This window comes from Cnephaeus nilssonii (genome assembly GCF_951640355.1).
Source record: "Cnephaeus nilssonii genome assembly, chromosome: 11".
Classification (NCBI taxonomy): Eukaryota; Metazoa; Chordata; class Mammalia; order Chiroptera; family Vespertilionidae; genus Cnephaeus; species Cnephaeus nilssonii.
In genome coordinates, this window is record NC_137082.1 from 87187189 (window position 1) to 87206432 (window position 19244).

Sequence of the window (19244 nt, forward strand, 5' to 3'; positions counted from 1 at the left end):
TTTTGAGTAGCAAGAGACTAGTATTTCCTAAAACTTGTCAAACCGTAAATATCACTGAAGCACTTACTAAAAATACAGATTCCCTGGCCATACTCTAGACCAGTGGTCGGCAAACTCATTAGTCAACAGAGCCAAATATCAACAGTATAACGATTGAAATTTCTTTTGAGAGCCTAATTTTTTAAACTTAAACTTCTTCTAATGCTACTTCTTCAAAATAGACTCGCCCAGGCCGTGGTATTTTGTGGAAGAGCCACACTCAAGGGGCCAAAGAACCGCATGTGGCTCGCTAGCCGCAGTTTGCCGACCATGGCTCTAGACCTGCTACATCCGAATTTACCAATCCTGAGGTGACTTTTGCAATTAGATAAAGCAGAGGAATACTGAGAGAGGGAGAGAAGAGCTAAATGTGCCCCTAAGGGATGAAAGGATGAGGCACTGAGATGCAGCTAAAAGGAACTGACAGGCACCAATGGACACGCCCTTGTCCCTCACCCCCAAAGCGAAGGGGGTTATGTGTTTCATCTAGTGGTGATATCAGGTCAGGATTTGCCCCTGTAATTGACACAGAGCCTCCTGGATTCTCTCTCTGGGGCCTCTTGAGGGTTTACAGCATTTTCATCGACTTCAAATCAACCCCAGACTCCATGAGCACAGACTGGCAGCCCCACTCCAAGTCAGAGGTCCCCAAAATGCCATTCATGAAGTGCTGCAGCCAGACTCAGGCTCTGCTAATGGTTCTGTAAAGGAATTGGCTTCCCGAGCAAAGAAAACACACAACACTCCATTGCATGGGAATCAGAGGTTCTCAGAGGAAAAATGAGAATGTAGGGAGTGGCAACGCTCCGAGTGTCCGTCCCTTCCTTGGACTCTTGTTTCTTGTTGCTGTCACCATATTGATGACCATATCAGTGCTCATTCTCCTTTCTCACTAGCTCTAGTACAAACAAAACAAAAGCCACCAACTCACTTATTCAGCGCTCAACAAGTAATTGTTAAGCATGTAATATTTGCTAACTACCTGATTAGATGCTGCAAATTCAAAGGATCAAGAGAAGTAATATAAAGTGCATATCTCACAACAATGTCTGATATAAAGTAAGCATATGTTAGCTATTAGCATCGCAAACCCACCTCCATATTGACTATAACAAGGCTTTCCATTAAAAAAAATCATAGCCCCAAAGGTGAGATATTTTGCCTGAGATGCTTAATACTCAATCGATAGGTCCTGCTTCACACTGCAAGAAATGACTTGCCTTTTTCCTTTGAACAGACTGACTTCATGTTACTTTAGGAAAGATTCATTGAAACAAAGGAATAACATACCCAAGATATAGTGTTTTTAAAAACATTTTTTAATGAAGAAATAATTCCATTCCAAAATATAGACACACAATTAAATAGTTTAATCACTTCAAAATATAACATGTCCCCAGTAGGTTCCAACACACACACACACACACACACACACACACACACACACACACACAAAACAAAACAATACTTAACAGCAATACAAAAAACCCATACAATAGTAGTTTTGTTACAATACCAATGAATATCATGAAATCTTTAGGGTCTCTGTATTGGTTACTTCAAATGGTGTCAAATTACAGTAGTCTTAATTAAAAATGTCTTACAGTTAATTAGCCTCCAGATACGACGCTGCTGATTTTATTTTTCTCTTTTTGGTTCAAAAGTAAAAATGCCCCTTCTTCTGAGGACACAGTGGAGTTCTTGTTTGTGGCTCCTCGCGTGGAATCGAACCAAGGTGATTGCAGCAACTAAAAGTTGCCGTATTTACAATGTTTATCTACAGTGAACAGCCAAGAACTAAGAAGGGTGGACAAAGATGATCAAAATAAAGGCGGACATCAGTGCTAAATTATGATGCAACAGTTTGGCTCATGCATATAAGAAAATACATAGTATATCACAACAAAGGCCACACTCTTATGCAATTAAGTTCACATTACTACTTACAAATGAACCTTCCCTGCCTTATCGTTCGAGAATCCATTTTTTCACAATCTCCAGCACATCTCCCTCTGACCAACCAAACGTACCCCGACTTCCGTCCTGACCAACCGCAACTGATTCCTGAATCCCATGCAGTAGACTTCACCCTCCTCCCTCCCTCCGCGAACATGGCGCTGTGGAGGAGGGCTGGTGTGTTAGACCAGTGCTCATAGAGGCCGTCATCTCTGATGGAGATGGATGTGCAATTCATGTGGCACAAGAAACACCCCCGCAAGATATCATTGTATCTGCTGCGCAGGACAGGCAAAACCTGCTGGGTTTGCTCTCAGAACAGGCCCCAAAAGTAAACTTGGAGAACCAAGGAGAGAAACCCACCAAACACCACGAAAAACCAAAACAACACACGCCATTTTGTCTCGATTACAGGACAGGGGTGCTTGAGTCTGGTCTCAGTGCTGACGCGGAGCTGAGAGAAAGAAAAGGTGGCTGGTTAGTCAGGAATTGGCCATGGGCAGCGGTTTCCAGAGTCCTGGCACTGGCTTTGTACGATGGGATCAACACCCGCGTGATGGAGTTGGCAATGAAAACTACGACAAGGGGGATGATGATCAGCAAGGGAGTTCAAACCCTAGACAAACATTCTCGTGGAGAAACACCAAGGGACAGCAGATGCCAGCTCAGTCCCGTCGGTGGCTGCCGGCCACCCGCAGGGTCACAGTTCGGAGTTCAAGAACTACCTGGCTGTGATTGAGAGCGGACGGCAATGCAGGTAGCTGGGATGTAGTGGTTTTAAGTACTGAGTGTGAGGCAGCGGGGACCATCTGCTCCATCTAGGAGGTACGGCTTCACAGAAGATGGGCAGTGGAGAGGAGATGAACGTGAAGAGACAAGGACAAAACCCGCCATGAGACCCACCTGTGCAAAGAAATGTGAGAACTGGGCAGTGTGCCCCTTTGGCGTCAGGCTGGTTCTCTGGAAGGAGGTCTGATCAAGCCCATCAGGAGCTAGAACGGGCTCCTTACTGATGTCAACCGAGAGCTTTACTACCCCCAGGCAAGTGATGCTGTTCTAAAGGGCAGCCAAGGAGATGGCTTCTGACCAAACGCAGAGATGGGGCCATCCCAGGGCGCCCTGGAGAGGGCGCAGGAAGATGGCAGATGTCCGTTCTCAGCTGGGCACCCGCCAACCACCGGCCGTGCGGGGTGGGAGGAGGTTTCTGCCAGCTCGGGAAGCAAGTCACGTTGCTGAAGCTTTGAGGTGGACACAGCACCTCCCTTGTTTATTCAGAATAAGGCCTCTGCAGAGACTGTCACACAGCTTTACCCTACAGCAGTGGTTCTCAGCCCTCAGTGTGCATCAGCGTGACCTGCGTGCTTCAAGAAACACAGATTGCGGGGCCCGACGCCCCGAGTTTCTGATCCGATAGGCCTGGGTTCGGGCCCAAGAATTTGCATTTCTAAATAAATTCCCAGGTGATGCTGATGCGTTCCGGCCCAGGGAACACACTTTGAGAACCACTGTTCTAGAATGATGTTCTCTTCTTTCTTTGAAAGGAGGGCAGGAATTCCAGAGAAGCTGCCGATTTAAGCACAATGGACCTAACATATTGCAGGATTTTTAATTTCATCCGGTCTTGAAAAAGATGGGTTATTTTTCCCAAATTTCCCAAGAATCCCTAAGGGAGGTTGCTAGTGCTCCTCATAAAGGACCATCGACAGTCTTTCGTTCTCCCTTCGTTGACAGCTCTTTTGCACACCAGCTCTTCCCTGAGCGCAAAACCCCAACGCCACGGAGAAGAGCCTGTTTCCTTTCACGTGACCACCGAAGGCTGCATGCAGAACACGGGGCGCCAGCGAAGGCAGTACACATTCAGAAATGAAAGGAGCGAACGTTTTTGCAAGCGCACTTTAAGCCTGTACAGTGAGAGCGGAAGGCGTCCGGACAACCTGATGGGGAACCTGTGGGCGAGCGGTGCGGTGAGACATGCTCCCTAAAGCTACACCGAGAGGAACAAGCCAGGGAAGAGCAGCGACCACTGCTGTCCGGGTGGGGGTCGTATGGCACCTGTGGTTTATAGACAGCTTTAGTAACGAGTATTTCAAAACATAGTTCACAGTTTTAAGAAGATCTGTGCTGATTTTAAAAACTAGATTCTATATAATTTGCACGTTGTCTTATTTTGAATATGATATCTATTTGGAAAAAATATGTACACTAAATTCTATGGCTGATTCGCTAGAATAGCTTGAAAGAAAACAATCTCCAGTTGGAAAGAAGCCCCAGAGACTGGGTTACCCTGGCGTGTTTGGCTCCAGTCACTGCTCACAGGACGGGGAGACCTGGGCAGACAGGGCCGGCCCAGGCCCTCCGCGCCTGCACACTCAGGACCCAAGTCCTTCGGGGCCAATGAATAATTGGGAGCGGTTGTTTTGTCCCAATTACCGTGGAAAAAAAATGTACATCGTATAATAAACTGGTTTGCTAAAATCTCAAAGAACTCAGAAATCAAATCCTAGCTATAAACAGTATTAATATTGTCATTGTAAACGGAACAGGTTCAATATCATGTGCAAACGATATTGAAAATGCTTGTGAATACTGCCGTCGTGAGTAACAGCAGCGTGGGTTTTCGGCCTGGGGTTCTGTTTTCTTTTCTTTTTTTTTTAACCAGGGATGAGCCATGTTATAGAAGATGAAGCTGATAAGTTAGCTTTGAACAGAAGTGGAATTTTTTTTTTCCTTCTAACACACACACCTATGGACTACACATCTGAGAACGAAACATGAGCTGCACTACAGTCAGCAGAGCACGTCTGTAGGGGCGGGGGTGCCGGGCTGCTGCGTGGGTGGCTCCTCTCCCAGGCGCTGCCGGGCTGCTTCTCCTCGGGGTGGGTGGTGGGCGCAGCGCTCCCCTTCGTCACCAGCGCTCATGTTACTCTCATCATCTGTCTGACTAGGGTTTGCCTGGGAATAAGGAATGTGTCATTTTTTTAAAGATGAAAACTGTTCTCTAAGCCAGGAAGCTTAGGACCCTCCCTTTCCCTGAGACCAACACGCACACACACGCACACATGCAAACACGCACACATGCAAACACGCACATGTAAACACGCACGCACACACATGCAAACACACACAAACATGCGCACACACACACACACACGCACACACAACACCCCCTCTACTCCCTTCCTCTGATAACCGGGATGAATGTCCCGGGTAGTGTGTGTCATGTGTTGCGCCTCCTGAAAGAGGACAAGAACCCCCCTGGTGAGTCCCCTGCTCGGGGGGCACCTGCGGCACCTGGGGGTTAGAGCCACGCACAGCTGTCCTTTGGACAAGGAGGTGAGAGCACTGACTCACCAGCAGAATGCCCCGCTCATTTAAAAAAAAAATCCACTTTGATCTTCAAACCCCCAATTTCTGAAGCTAGGCTCTGGCTGGCCGAGGAGAGTGCGATACCACGGGGCCAGAGGGATGGCAGCGGACAATCCAAGGTCTGAGTGGGCCCCACGGAGTCGTGGTGAACCCCACGCTGAGTGCTAACCCTCGTGTATACATTTCTTCCCAAGTGGCCAGTTGAAACGCAATAAACCAGGTGTTCTGGCTTGTTGTGTTGATAAGTGCATGCTCATCTTCAAACAGGCCTCGGGCTCTTTTTGAGCAGAGACCGGGTCTCCCCTGCCTCTGGCGGCCCACCGCGTGGCCCACCGCGTGGCCTTCCCCCACGAAGGGCTCAGTCAGTGGACGCCAAATGAACTTGGAGCTGATGAAGTCGGCTGCCTTTAGGACCCTTGGGTCAGCGGTGCCTATACTTTGGGATAATTTCTGGCCTTGCAGTACAGTCAGAAAGTCAAATAGATGTAAATACCACAAGCTGCTCCAGAATTCCAGCTGTCTTTCTAGGCTACGTCCAGACAAGCTGCAGGGCTCTGTCAGGTTGTAAATGAGTTTTGCCTAAGGGGCTGATTCAGTGACAGGCCGGCTCAGGTTTAGCGTCCTGTGAATGCCATCTAGGTAGGCACAGGATGCATTCAATGGCAGAGGCCACAGCTGTGTGATTTGTTTTTCCTGCCAAGTTTGTGGCAAAGATAAAACATTGCCCGAGAACTTTCCAAGTACTGAAATATTTGGCTTTTAGGTACAAGAACCAAATGCCACTTTTTATCTGGGTTCACATCAAGGACAACTTATTAAGCTTTTAAAAATATATATTTTTCTAAGAAGTCACTACTGATGTTTAAATAACACGCAGAACAAAAATAATCAAACTGCCAGAGCCAAGTGAAGGAGACTGCTATTAAAGGAAAAAGCTTGCTCCTTGGGGACTAGCTTTGTTAAAACCGGAGCGAATATTTTCAGAAGCCGCTCCTGAGAATTTTTTCACTGTAGCTGTACATGTATCAGGAGAGCAGAATGCAATGAGGTCAATGAGATCCTTCCATGTACACCGAAAGGGACTCACAGACCCAAAAGAATATCCCACTGTAGCAATTATGCCATGATTTTTACTTGCTCGATCTTAACCTGAGGACTGAGACAGGAGGTGTGTAGTGTGTGAGCTAGAATGTTCTCTTTCCTAATTGATGTCATTTTACAATTTAGCAGCCAGAGTTGAGTTTACTATCAACTACACTACAGACTCACGGGATCCCATGGCTGGAAAAGACCGTGTAACAGCAGGAGATATGAGTCCTCGGGCCAGTGCAGCCAGATAACCGCGAGAGGGATTTGCTTTGATCTGTAATGAGGGGCATCTAAGTGGTCACTAGCTGGAGCCGGAGAAACCATCTCCAGGGGTCCTCAAACTTTTTAAACTGGGCCAGTTCACTGTCCCTCAGACCGTTGGAGGGCCGGACATAGTTTAAAAATAACTATGAACAAATTCCTATGCACACTGCACATATCTTATTATGAAGTAAAAAAACAAAATGGCAAAAACACCCGCATGTGGCCTGCGGGCCGTAGTTTGAGGACGCCTGATCTAGACATATGGGACAGTGGAGCTGAAGGTGTATGGAATCATTGCACACAGCTGAGCCCCAGCCTCGTTTATAAAACGTAGAGGGAGCAAGCTGGTTCTGAGTCCCAGGGGTCCCGTACACCCACATCATCGCTACAGCAGCTCCCATGAATCGTGTATAAGGCCCTGAGCACAGGGCCAGGCCCATAGGCCTGTGCTCATCCACATTATAACGTGCCCGCCACCGTTAAGATCTGTAAGACTGGACCTCAATGAGGGAGTCTCCTCTATGGTGTAGGTATTACCATGCATGTTGGGGAGAGGGAGTGGAGGCTCACAGAGGTCCCCTAATTTGTCTGAGGTTATGCTGCTAGGATTTGCTGCAGCTCCCACTTGAACTTGGGTAGATTAGGGTCCAGAGCCTAAGCTTCAGACCACCACCCTCCAGTGGTGCTGCCAGTCAAGTGCCCTTCTCTCTCCATTAAACATTCCCTGAGGATTTTCCACGTATGCAGGTAGGTGGGCAGGCCCTTGGGGGAAAGGGCCACGTGACATATCAGTGACTGCACCCTCCTGAATTCCACAAAGGGTTTGAACCAGCTGTCCCAAACACAAAAGCCTGCAGAGGTTTTCCTCTGTGTCTTGCTGCTTTTATTTTTATTTTTATTTTTGCCTTTGTTTCGGTTTTGCTTTCCCTTGTCAAGGACACCTCTCTGATGTGTTGGGCCCCGAGGACAGCAAGACCAAGGAGCTGACCCGTCTCTGGAAGTGCTGAGCGAGCCTGGACCGTTGCTTCTTAAGGATGGAGAGGCTCAGACTCAGGTGCTCTTGTGGACTGTGATGTGGCTAAACTTCGGGGGCACATCTGGTGTTGGAGAAGTTTCTGTGCCGTTTCCCCTAATGACAGAGTTAAAAGCCATCTCCCAAGGTCGTTTGCCACGCCTCCCCGGGGTGTAGTGGGATGCCCCATAGACTGGGCTGGTTCTTTGACAAAAGCAGGGAGGGGAGGTATTTTATCACAGAGAAACGCCCAAGAGAGTGTGATTGTGAACTTAGGCTGCAAGTTATGAGAATTGAGTGCACAGTGGCCACGTTTCCTCCTAAACGAGAGGGTACTTACTTGAGAGGAGAGTGATAAAAGGATATTGTATTCAACCTTGCAAGCTGACCTGCGGGTGACAAAGGACACAAACAAGAAAGGTGACATGTCAAGTCTGTGAAGCAGTCAGGCGGGTGAATTATTTTGTTGGAAGCCATGCACGAAGTCAGAGAAAGAGAGAGAGTCCAGTGAACGACAGCAGCATCTGAGCCACCAAACAACCATAACCTATAAACATGAGCTCACAGAGCCGTCAAGGAAAACCGCCACAGCGTTCTCCAGGGCGTACGTCCTGAGTGGGGACACACGGCCTGTTAGAATCTCCTGGCCCCTTTCGTTGCCTTCCCCGTGCAGTCGCCAGGCATGGAAAGGAAAGGAGAGAGAGAAGCTTAAGATTGACCAGAGATGGCAAAAGCGCCAACTGGATCTCAAGCATGAACAGAATTTCCCTTCATCTTACTCAGACACGGTTAAATTTCTAATTCATCAAAACAACAACAACAAAAATCTAGTAAGTTATATGGAATGGCTGCCTCCCTTTAAAATAAAACCTAGAGCCCGGCCAGCATGGCTCAGTGGTTGAGTGTCGACCTATGAACCAGGAGGTCAATGTTCGATTCCTGGTCAGGGCACATGCCCGGGTTGCGGGCTTGATCCCCAGTAGGGGGTGTGCAGGAGGCAGACAATCAAGGACTCTCTTTCATCATTGATGTTTCTCTCTTTCACTCCCTCTCCCTTCCTCTCTGAAATCGATAATAAATAAATAAATAAATAAATAAATAAATAAATAAATAAATAAAATAAAACCTAGAAATCTGGTTACTGTTGCCACCCAAATCCGGGAACTGATATGAGCTCCACGATGGAGGCCTACCAGGTGCCTCTAACCAGAGTATTGATGATTTAGCATGAACCAGAGTATTGATGATTTCACTGTCTCTCTCTCTCTCTCCCTCTAGGCAGGAGCGCTAGGTGCGAACATCCCTCAGATTCCCAGACACCCCCTGGCAGCTCCACCCAGGCTCTTTCCTCCTGTGGACGGGCCACGGAAATCACAAAGAAGGAGCCTTCTCTGTGGGTCTGGACTGCAGGTGGCTTTGTGTCTACAGCGCTGAAGCACGGCATTACATATCTAGTCACGGGTTTGGCTATATTTTGTGTGACGAGACCCACATGCTACTCGCTCCTGAAATGTGGGCGAATGGAACATCCCAAAGAGGTCACACCTTTGCTTCCTGGTGTTGGGGTGGGGCTGAGGGCTCCAGCTGTCCTCTTGCTACATTCCTCTTGGGAAAATATTTCAAAACTTAATCTATAAACGTACGGGAAATAGAAGACACTTGGTTCTCTCTGCTGCTCTTTCACTAACAGGAGGGCGGCTGCTGACCTAAGGACGTGGAGAAAGTCCTCTGGCCATTGGACAGAAAGCCTGGCAGTGAAATAACCCGCTGGGGCCCGCGGAGCAGCGGGTCTGGCAGGCAAACACCCCGAGCTCCCTGAACCCCAAGAAAACAGGGTGGGCTACAGGGAAGGGAAACAGACCAGAAAGACCAACAGGGCCGTGGCGCAGCCTCTGCGGGGAGAACGCATCCCTCTAGGATGAGCTGCTGCACGAGTTACGTTCGGTGAATTCTCAGGTGGATGAATGCAGTCCAGTATATACGACAATCTGTCCATCCACACTCTGCGGATCCTGGGGCCTGCAGCACCCGCCCGCCCCAACATTCCTCGGCGACGTTTGTCACTTGCCTACTACTTACATTTCCCACGAGGTAGGTGGTGAGGGAGGCTGGGACAATGAGGAGATATATTTATGCTTATTCAATTGCCTTGTGCCTTGATCTCTGTATCTCTTTCCCATTTATAAGAACAAGCATCTCTGCTGATGACCCAGGAGGGGGATGGACTGTTGTCACCAGCTTTCTGCTGTGTGACAAGACCCCCTTTCACTTTCCCGATCAGAAGTCGTCACACAGGGCGAGTGATGGCTATATGAAGTAGTTGGAATCTTTAGTGTCTAGAATACACGGACTAAGGAGTATAGTCAGAATATTCCAGGAAGGGAGGGTGGGAGGAAGGAGAAGGCACTGGTATTTCCTAGTTACGTAAAAGACCCGGCTACCTCGGGGCTGGGCGGAAGTGGGGGGTGGTGTGGGCCCGGCCCCGGTACCTGGTAGGCCTCGTCCTGCAGCTTCTGTTTCAGGTACTCCTCCATCTGGAGCTCGTTCTCCAGCTGCCGGACCGAGTCATTCTCGTAGCTCTCCTCCTCCGGCCGCACATAGGGATCCCCATCTTCTGTGACCCTGGGAATGAACCACAGATGGGGCTTTGGAGCAAATCTTAAAAGGAAAGTCTACGTGAAATTCATGTGTGAGCTGTAGCTTGGGGGGAACATTTTATTTGTCTTCCAATTCACTTCAATTCAGTGTCTTCTGTTATCGAACACAAAACTTAAAAAACAAACACACACACACCTTTGGAAATGTAGGGAAATATATGGTCAAGGCATTCTCATGCAGTTCTCCTATGGCACTCTGGTGATCACCGGTCATCCATGTTTTTCTAGGGTTTACAGGAATGAGATGCCCTTTTGATGTCTGTCAGTCTTAGAAAAGGCAGGCTTATCTTTCAGGAGGAGATAGTTTTCCCAATATGGGGATTTAAAAAAAAAAATTATAAATGGAATCCAAGAACGCTTTCTCTAAGGAGAGTGAGCCCTCTAGTGAAATAAAGATTGAGGACATTTGTTCCTAATTTAACCCTCTCTGCGTTCCGCATGCCTGTAGGTGTGTACGCCCATGTGCTTTATTTTCATAGTGGGATCAAGTCTCAGAATATCAACCAATCAATGTCAGCAAGCGTAATACTCCAACCCACAGCTCTTGATCTCAAAGATGTATACCAGCTCTAAATCTAAGAAATCCACTTAAATTGTCCAATTTCACTATGAAATAGGTAAGAATGACCTCATTCACCAATGTGTGACTATCTCCATCTATACACCCCCCAAAATATATAAAGCTCTTAGAACAGAAATTTACTCCCTAAATTATATGACTAAAATATTCTCAGGGTAAAACACAGTACATGTTTAGATAGTATAGATATTAAAACACCCCCTACAATGAAGAGTGGTCAAGGAGAAGTTTCTGGATTGGAATTTAAATGCCATGGCTAGTGTTTATTTATATCTGCACAACATGTTCTCATTATTTTTAGAGGTTTGGGTCCAGCATGAATAGGTCTGCGAGGCCTCTGTGAGCTTTCTCTCCCCAACTCCTGTGGCCGGAACCGCCACAAGCATCCCGGGGACAGTCGTGTGGGGTGGCTTTAGCTCCAGTCTTGGATCTTAGGATCAGAATGAGAACATTTTAAGTAACCACCTTGTAAAAGCTTAATCACAGAAAGTCAAATGGGTATGTGTTTACTAGACTAAAACTGATGCTAATGACGTCACCATTTTGAATAACAAATAATTCTAAACGACAGAGGAAAGGACAAGAGAGCAGAGTAAAATTAAAAGCAGCCCCGTTAAATGACGTTATAGCAGATTTGCTCTGCTCTCACGCTCGGCCTTTCCGCTGCTGGCTTCCCCAGCTGGCGTCCCCAGCACGTCTATTTATAATTCCCCATCGTGACTGGTCTTTCACTCCCTGCTTGGATCGGGAGCCAAAAACACCAGGAAGGCCCCTGCTCAGTTCCTTCTTTGGGCCTTTAAACAGCCGTTGGTTTTTGTAGACGAGTCTGCAGTACTTTTCACCTGAAGCACCATCGCCTTCTGGAGCTGTTTGGAATGGCCAGCAATTCCCCTTTCCGTCCTGTGGTGAACCTCTGCCCACGTTTATCACAAGCCCGGGAAGCCTGCTCTCCTAGAAGCCTCTACTCTTCCTGCCTGTGTCTCCCTCTTTCCCCTCCCACGCTGGGCTCTGCAGCTCTGGCCTGTGCCACCCTCGTTTCTCAGCTTCACCGAAAGTCTAGTGGGGCCGTCACTGACTCTGCTGGCTTCTGTCAGGGCACAGAAGCCTAACTGGGTGGAAACCTTTGCAAAATGTCTTTCAAGGGTCAGATCTGTGCATATTCAACAAGTCAGCCACATTGGATTTCTTTATAATGAGGTTTTATACATTTACAGTCTCATGCCATATAACGAAGCTTTGGTCAAGGACCCACCGTATATATGATATATGACGGTGGTCCCATCTATATATATAAAAGCCTAAGCGACCATTATGACCGGTCGACCAAATGACCGGTTGCTATGATGTACACTGACCACCAGGGGGCAGATGCTCAAAGCAGGAGCTGCCCCTGGTGGTCAGTGCGCTCCCACAGCCAACCTCATGTGGCTGGCCAACCTCCCATGGTCCCTCCCCCCGGCATTGGCCCCGATCAGCCCTGATCGCCGGCCAGGCCGAGGGACTCCACCTGTGCATAAATTTGTGCACCGGGCCTCTAGTGAGATTATAATGGAACTGAAAATTTTTTATTGCGTCCTGACATCATTGTTGTCATGTGTTTGTGGTGATGCTGGTGTAAGCTGACCTACTGCTCTGCCCGTTGTATGAGAATACAGCACATACAATTATGTACAGTACATTATACTTGATAATGATAATACATGACTGTTACCGGTTTACGTATTTACTGTAGTTGTAGTGTTATTTTCTACTTATAAGAAGTTTCCTGGTAAACAGTATGCCGTGCTGTGGCGGCAGTGCCCCTGACATCTCCCGCTTACTTTGTCTCCCGATTGCATCCATTTCTCTTGTGCTTGATGTAACCTGATGTTGTTTTCTACAGCAACACCTAGAGGCTTTGGCCTAGGAGTAATCGGCTGTACCATAGAGCCTAGGTGTGTAGTAGGCTGGATCACCTAGGTTTGTGTAAGCGCACTTTATGGTGTTTGTACAATGACTAAGTCGCTTAACAATGCATCTCTCAGAACATATCCCTGTTATTAAGTGGTGCGTGACTGTATATATTTCGAATCCTAGTGCTTATCTGATGCTGTTCATCCCGTTCTGAACGGAAGCCTCCAGCATCATTGGGTCCTCCAAGTGCAAATACAGAAGATTCTGAAGATAAGATGACTAACCTCCTAAACTGGTCTGTGAGCCCTGGAAGGTTGGGAGTGATTTAAAAAAAACACACTAATTTGTATCAAACCAGCACAGTTCCTTGCGGGAGCCAGGCTCTCAATAAGCACTGGTTGTTCTGGTTACTGATCCTCTCTGGAAATTGTGAGGGGGGAGGTCACAAGGCCGAATTCAAACGTAGCCCCTTTACCTCTTCTGTCAGAAAAGGAAGCGGCAGCATCTCTTCTCAAAATAAAGAACGAAACAACCATGTTTTCATTTTCCTTTGCTCCCAACAGTGTCCTGTTACTGAGACAATACCCCCCGAGCAGAAGATACTCACACATCGCTGCGCATGGCGCTTGGGGCAGCTCCACCGTGCATGTACCCGGGTTTCCGGGCGTGGATTTGCGCTAGAAAAGCCTTTTCCGAGGTTGGCGAAGGGACCAGGTCCTCAAACTGAGTCCTTGCAAACTCAGAATCCACATTACTCTCCGTTTCACTCCCCACCTCTATGAGGTACAATTGAAGAAATAGAGAATGACTTGTTAGAGTCTTTGTGATCAGCAGGTACAGGGCGAGGCTTAACATAAACCAACCTGCGCTGCATAAAGTATTAACCAGTTATTGTATGTAAGTCAAGTAAGTGTTTATTTCAATTCCAACTGAGAATGGAAACTGAACATGAGTTACTGTAAAAGCATTTGGTATACAGCATTGTATTTTTTTTTTTTTAAATATTGGTAATGTTATAAGGAATCTTTTGTGTCTTAATAAATTACAACTTCTGTTTTGCTCCTTTATAGTCTTCAGTAAAACTGCTACTTTTGCTTAATGTGACTTTAATGTAGGAAATACAAACCCAAAGTATTACATTCACTTAATATTTCAGAGCATTACCTATAATAATAAAAGCATAATATGCTAATTAGACCAGACGACCTTCTGGATGAAGCCGGGGTTGAGAGGGAAGCCCGGGGCCCGGGTGCTTGCCGGGTGCCGTAGGGAAGCGGTGTCGGTAGCCGGGGGAAGGAAGGCCTACTCTTGCACGAATTTTGTGCATCGGGCCTCTAGTAAGAGTATAAACTAATAGTACTTGAAACTTCTACAATAAGAATAACATTTCCACGATATATTAACTATTGCCATTTTTATCCTATTTGGTAATCTTAATCTAAAATAGCAGCAACAATTTTCATTACTTTAATTCTTATTATAGAGATTTTAAGAAATTTAAATCCCAATTTTTTTAATATTGAAGTTTTATTTCTTATAGTTGTTGTAATCTCAACTACATGACAGTTAAATATCTTGCTATGTGTGCTTTAAGGAACAGCTGAGATGCATTAGTAACTGGTAGGATAATTATTCGAATATTCATTATTTGAATCACATTTTTAAAGCTCTGTGTAGCATTATGAGGATAAAGAGACTCTCAGAATTTTCTGCTATTTATATTCTGGGCAGATCTATCTTTAGAGATACTGCAAAGGTAAATTTCAGGTTAGCCTCATCCAAATAGCCATTCATTTCCAATGAACAGAGTTTAAATTAGTAAATAAAACATTTGGACCTTATGCATTCACTTCTGTGTCTTGTCACATTGGATCATGAGAGATGTTAACAGTGACTCTCTTTGGCTTCTTGAATTATAAGTCAATTTAAATATTTTTTAATCTATTCTTTTCTACACTATTAAACTTTCTGCATTAAGCATGTATTAATAATCTTCTCATTAGCAGCTATAAAGCATCAGTTAAAAATCTGAATATGGCAACCAAATATCACATAGATCTTCCAGAAAATCTTTTTAAATTCGACAGTGAGCAGGTCTCTAACAGAAGCCCCGAGAACGTTTGGGTTCCTCTGCAAAGAGCAGACAAATGAGGGGACCAGGGACACACCGGAGTTCAGCTCTTTCACGAGAGAGGACATGGTGTTAGTGATGGAATCTGCGGCCACTAGCAAGTCATTCCTTAAGTTTCTTCTTGAACCTTAAGTGAAGAAGAAATGACAATAAATAAAAACAAATCAAAGCGTTTCCTTTCCCCCAAATTTCAGGCTGTTTAACATTTCCAAGGCCATTCTCAAGCAAGAAAAGTCCCAAGACGTCTCCTTTACAGATGCGCTTTGGTTCATTTCCTGGAAAGAAGGACCATGTGCTCAGGGCAGTGGCCTCTGGCGAAGGAACACATGGCAACCGATGGGGGTTCATATAATTTACTGTCCAAGCTGGGACAATTCTGCAAGTGAACGAGGGAGGTCTGAATAATAAGACGGGGTGACCCGGCACCCAGGGGGATGGTCCCAGGTAAACCAGTGTGCGTGATGGCCCTTCGGAAGAACAGCCCACACAGATGAACGGCCAGCTTCTGCCAGGAGAGCCGCACCTTCCTAGCCGCTCCGATCATTTCAGCCACTACCTGGTGGCCAGGCCCACCGGATTCTCTCTCTATCACTGCAGCCCTGGTGTCCCATGGGGCCTCCCCGAGCTCCCCCTCCCCTTACAGGTACCTCGTGGGAATGGGAACGCTGGGTACTGAATGCCCCAGAGCATGGAAAAGGGGCGGGGGGGGGGGGGGCGGGGAGATTCTTGCTCTGGCTGCAAGGCATGCGCACAAGATGTATGTCTGGTACCCTGAACTGGGACTTAGTCCTTGTTTCTTCATGGTAGAGAGATATTAGCATGATGTTCCAGGCACACTAAGGGTTAGATGGGTCTCTGTGGGCTGGCCTGGGGACCAGGCAGGGTTGAGATGGAACAGAGGGCTGATCACCATAATCTTTGGAAAAAAGGGACCAAGATTCCAAATATCTGACTTATAGATGAACTTATGCAGCACAAGCTCTTTGTGAGCTTGGCCACATTTCATTCTGTCACTTCTCAGAAAGTACAACTAAGTTAGTGAAAGGATAGATACATGAAAATTTAAAACACCAAAGTAGTTAGATAAAACAGTAATTCTAATAGGAAGCTCAAACTGATTTAAAATTTCCTTAAAGTAAGATTTAGGGAAAGGACATTTTTCCTTTTAAAAATTAAAGTAAAACCTAGTTACTTTGTATAACTTAAATTATTTTCTTTTTCAGAAGGAAAAGCCCTAGTATGGATCTTCCCTTTTCTCTCATAAGAGAGAACACCTCATTCTTCCCCTTGTAAAAGGTACGACTGTTGTCCCCATACAACAATGGGCGAGAGGGCCTATTTCCTCACACTTTTCTATATCTGGATATTATTGATTTTTAAAAACATCTTTTCAAATTGTTATTGGCCATTTATAATTTCTCTCTGTTCATACCCTTTACCTATTTTTATTTTGGGGATGTCTTCTTCTTACTGATCTCTATATGCTTTATGTCTAACGGAAATGATAAAACTTAACTGCCATATATGTTGGAAATGGTTTACTCAAAACTATTTTATTTTTGGTCTTTTGAATTTCTGCCTTCAGATAAATTCCCAGAAGTGGAATCGCTGTCTTTCTTGACCTCAGATCCATAGGTAAGAACCTGGAAGAATGCCATGATAAACTGGTAATTTAAAGAAAATGCAAATTATGAACCGAAATAAGCATGAGCTTCTTTGTATGAAAAATAAAGAGTGTCTATAAAATACACTTAAACACATCTATCTATCTATCTATCTATCTATCTATCTATCTATCTATCATCTATCTACCTACCTACCTATCAGTGAAAAGTTGAGAAGGACCAGACTGTAAACAGTGTTCACTTCTAGGAATGAGATCAGCAGGGTGAGAGTCTGCAGGAGGATTCCCCGCACTCCCCCGCCAGCCTAATTTTTTCCAAATTTAAAAAATAAGGCAAGAAAAGTTTTAAAAATTGTTAAAATATTTTCAAATGCGTAAAATCACTTGCCTTGGGATTCGTCCACTCTCCCCTCCCCCTTCCCAACCATGAGTGTGTAAATGGAAGAGGCCACCAGTGAGAGAATGCTGTTTGCCATCTCCCTTCAGCTCTGCGCTCCTCTATTAACTACAGAGGCCTAACTGGGTAGCCCCCCATTCTAGAGGCAGATCCAGCTCTTACGGGCATCTGTAGAATGACTACCCTTCCCTCTGATCACAGGCTAAAGAGCTGAATTGTTTCATCTCAATCTCGAGTTTGCTCTCTCGCAGAGAAGCAGGAAAGGAGATCTTTCAGAATTTACAGCATGGGTTCCATGGAGAGTTTCCTGAGGTATTTGTGAGAGGATTTCCCTTCCCTTAATGGGCAAAGACGCATAAGAAATGGGGCCGGGCAATAGAAGCCTTAGGAAGGTGAGGGTGAGTGCTGAACAGATTAGCCAGGAGTTTCTAAAACAGCCAGGCTCTGCCAGTCACCACGGAATAGCCTAGAACAGTGGTTGGCAAACTCCTTAGTCAACAGAGCCAAATATCAACAGTACAACGACTGAAATTTCTTTGGAGAGCCAAATTTTTTAAACTTAAACTATATAGGTAGGTACATTGTTATTAACTTAATTAGGGTCCTCCTCAGCTGGCCTTTGCTAAAAACTCAAGGGGCCAAAGAGCCGCATGTGGCTCGCGAGCCGCGGTTTGCCGACCACGGCTCCTAGAACATGCCCGGCTTTAGACCATTCAAAGGACCGCGGTGACTTGTTGGTCACATCAAAGCAGAACACGACAACAAACAAAGCCACTTACTTTGTGCAAACGCCTCCTGCACGTCTCCCCCTACCCCTGTGAGGGAGTCCTGAGGCGTGTGGGCCGGGGTGGAGCAGGTGGACGCGGACCGCACGGGCATGGGGATGGGCCTGCTGATGGTGTGGCTGGGGGAGGAGCGAGGAGAGCCTGCCCCCTGGGTCTGGAGAGACAATGCGAGCCGTTAATTTGCTTTCCCGAGAACACCCCAAATGCCACCCATCCCCAAGGCCTCAGTCAAATGTTAAAAACAGTCACCATGACATTTCAAAGCTGGTGGAAATCCGAGGTTGTTGAGATGGGCGTCCTAAAACCTGAGTTGCAGGTGCAGGAAATGGAGGACTTTATTACATTATCTGAGCTTTTGGTTGTATCTCGAGAGCTAAGAATATCAGGAGAGCACTGTTCGATACTGTAGGAGATGTGTCCCCGGGGAATGAGGCTACTGTTAAGCAGGGGAAATGACAAGGCGTGCCTGTTTTTTCCTTGAAGGAAGTGTTACGTGGAATAAAAAGACACCTAAGGAGAAAGTTGTAAGTATAAACTCGGGAGACTTTTGGGGGCTGGGTCTGGCTTGTACTTCCTAAATTTTCAACCTGTCTGTCCTGGCCTCATCTGTCGAGGATAATGTAGAGTTAAGTCATGCGTGCAATATGGTGCATAGTACGTCTCATAGTAAGCATCAGACAAGGCATACATTTTTAAATCCTGATTTTACAGGAAAAGTTGACTTCGTCAACCTTTTGCACTCGGATGTCGAGTGTGACTCCACACGGTTAGCATTAGAATAAAGGAATCGAGAAAAAAGCAAGCGAGTGCAAAGGGTTAAACTGCTCAGTGGTTCGGGGGTTCCAATGGGGAAGAGAAGGAAAAGCAGTCTGAGTTTCTAACTTGGGGCTGCTCTCTGTTTCCCTGTCGGAAGTGTCTCTCTGGGTCTACACAGCAGCAGCATTCCAGCAGGAAGAATAGGAAGCTTTAAGATGAGTGAAGAAAGAAGTAGAAAACACGAAAAACCATGGATCTCTGCACCCCAGTCCTCAGCAGGAAACCATTATTAGACAGTCACACCTCGAATCTCGCAGCTTTTGTCTCTACAGTGAGGTCTCTTCAAATTTAATTACTTTACAAAGGAAGTCAGTCACTCACAAGTAAGAAAATGCAAGGAGACCCTCGGGGCATACACAGCAGATTAGGAGTTCCCACACATTCCCGTTCAGCCTGGGGGTCCGGTCGGTAGGGGAGAGTGAGGGCTCTGCCACGCCAGGCCCAGAGGTTCACCACCAACCCATCCAAACCCCGAGGCGTGCACCCCCGAGAGCCGTGCTCTGGAATATTCCATTAGATCTGCGCTGTGGGTACAGCCTCTTGCCGTTACAACACACGGCGGCCCTGTACAATGCCATGCTGCTGTTAGCTTTCCGGGGCGCAGCGTCACACACAACAGTCAAACCTATACATGG

General features: G+C 46.4%; 1 protein-coding gene across 9 annotated transcripts in view; it reads right to left on the reverse strand.

The window, feature by feature from the left end:
- Nucleotides 1–1395: 1395 nt before the first annotated feature.
- DTNA (dystrobrevin alpha) overlaps nt 1396–19244 on the reverse strand; it is a 305164-nt gene continuing 287315 nt past the window's right edge. For 5 of the 9 annotated variants that reach the window (XM_079785103.1, XM_079785102.1, XM_079785104.1 and 2 more), the window contains 5 exons: nt 17788–17947; nt 15025–15114; nt 13464–13632; nt 10216–10348; nt 1396–2449 (listed from right to left, as the gene is read on the reverse strand). In XM_079785103.1, coding sequence (XP_079641229.1) covers nt 2309–2449; nt 10216–10348; nt 13464–13632; nt 15025–15114; nt 17788–17947 — 693 coding nt within the window. In that variant the 3' untranslated portion in view covers nt 1396–2308. The other 4 variants (XM_079785109.1, XM_079785108.1, XM_079785107.1 and 1 more) reach the window with 4 other exon arrangements.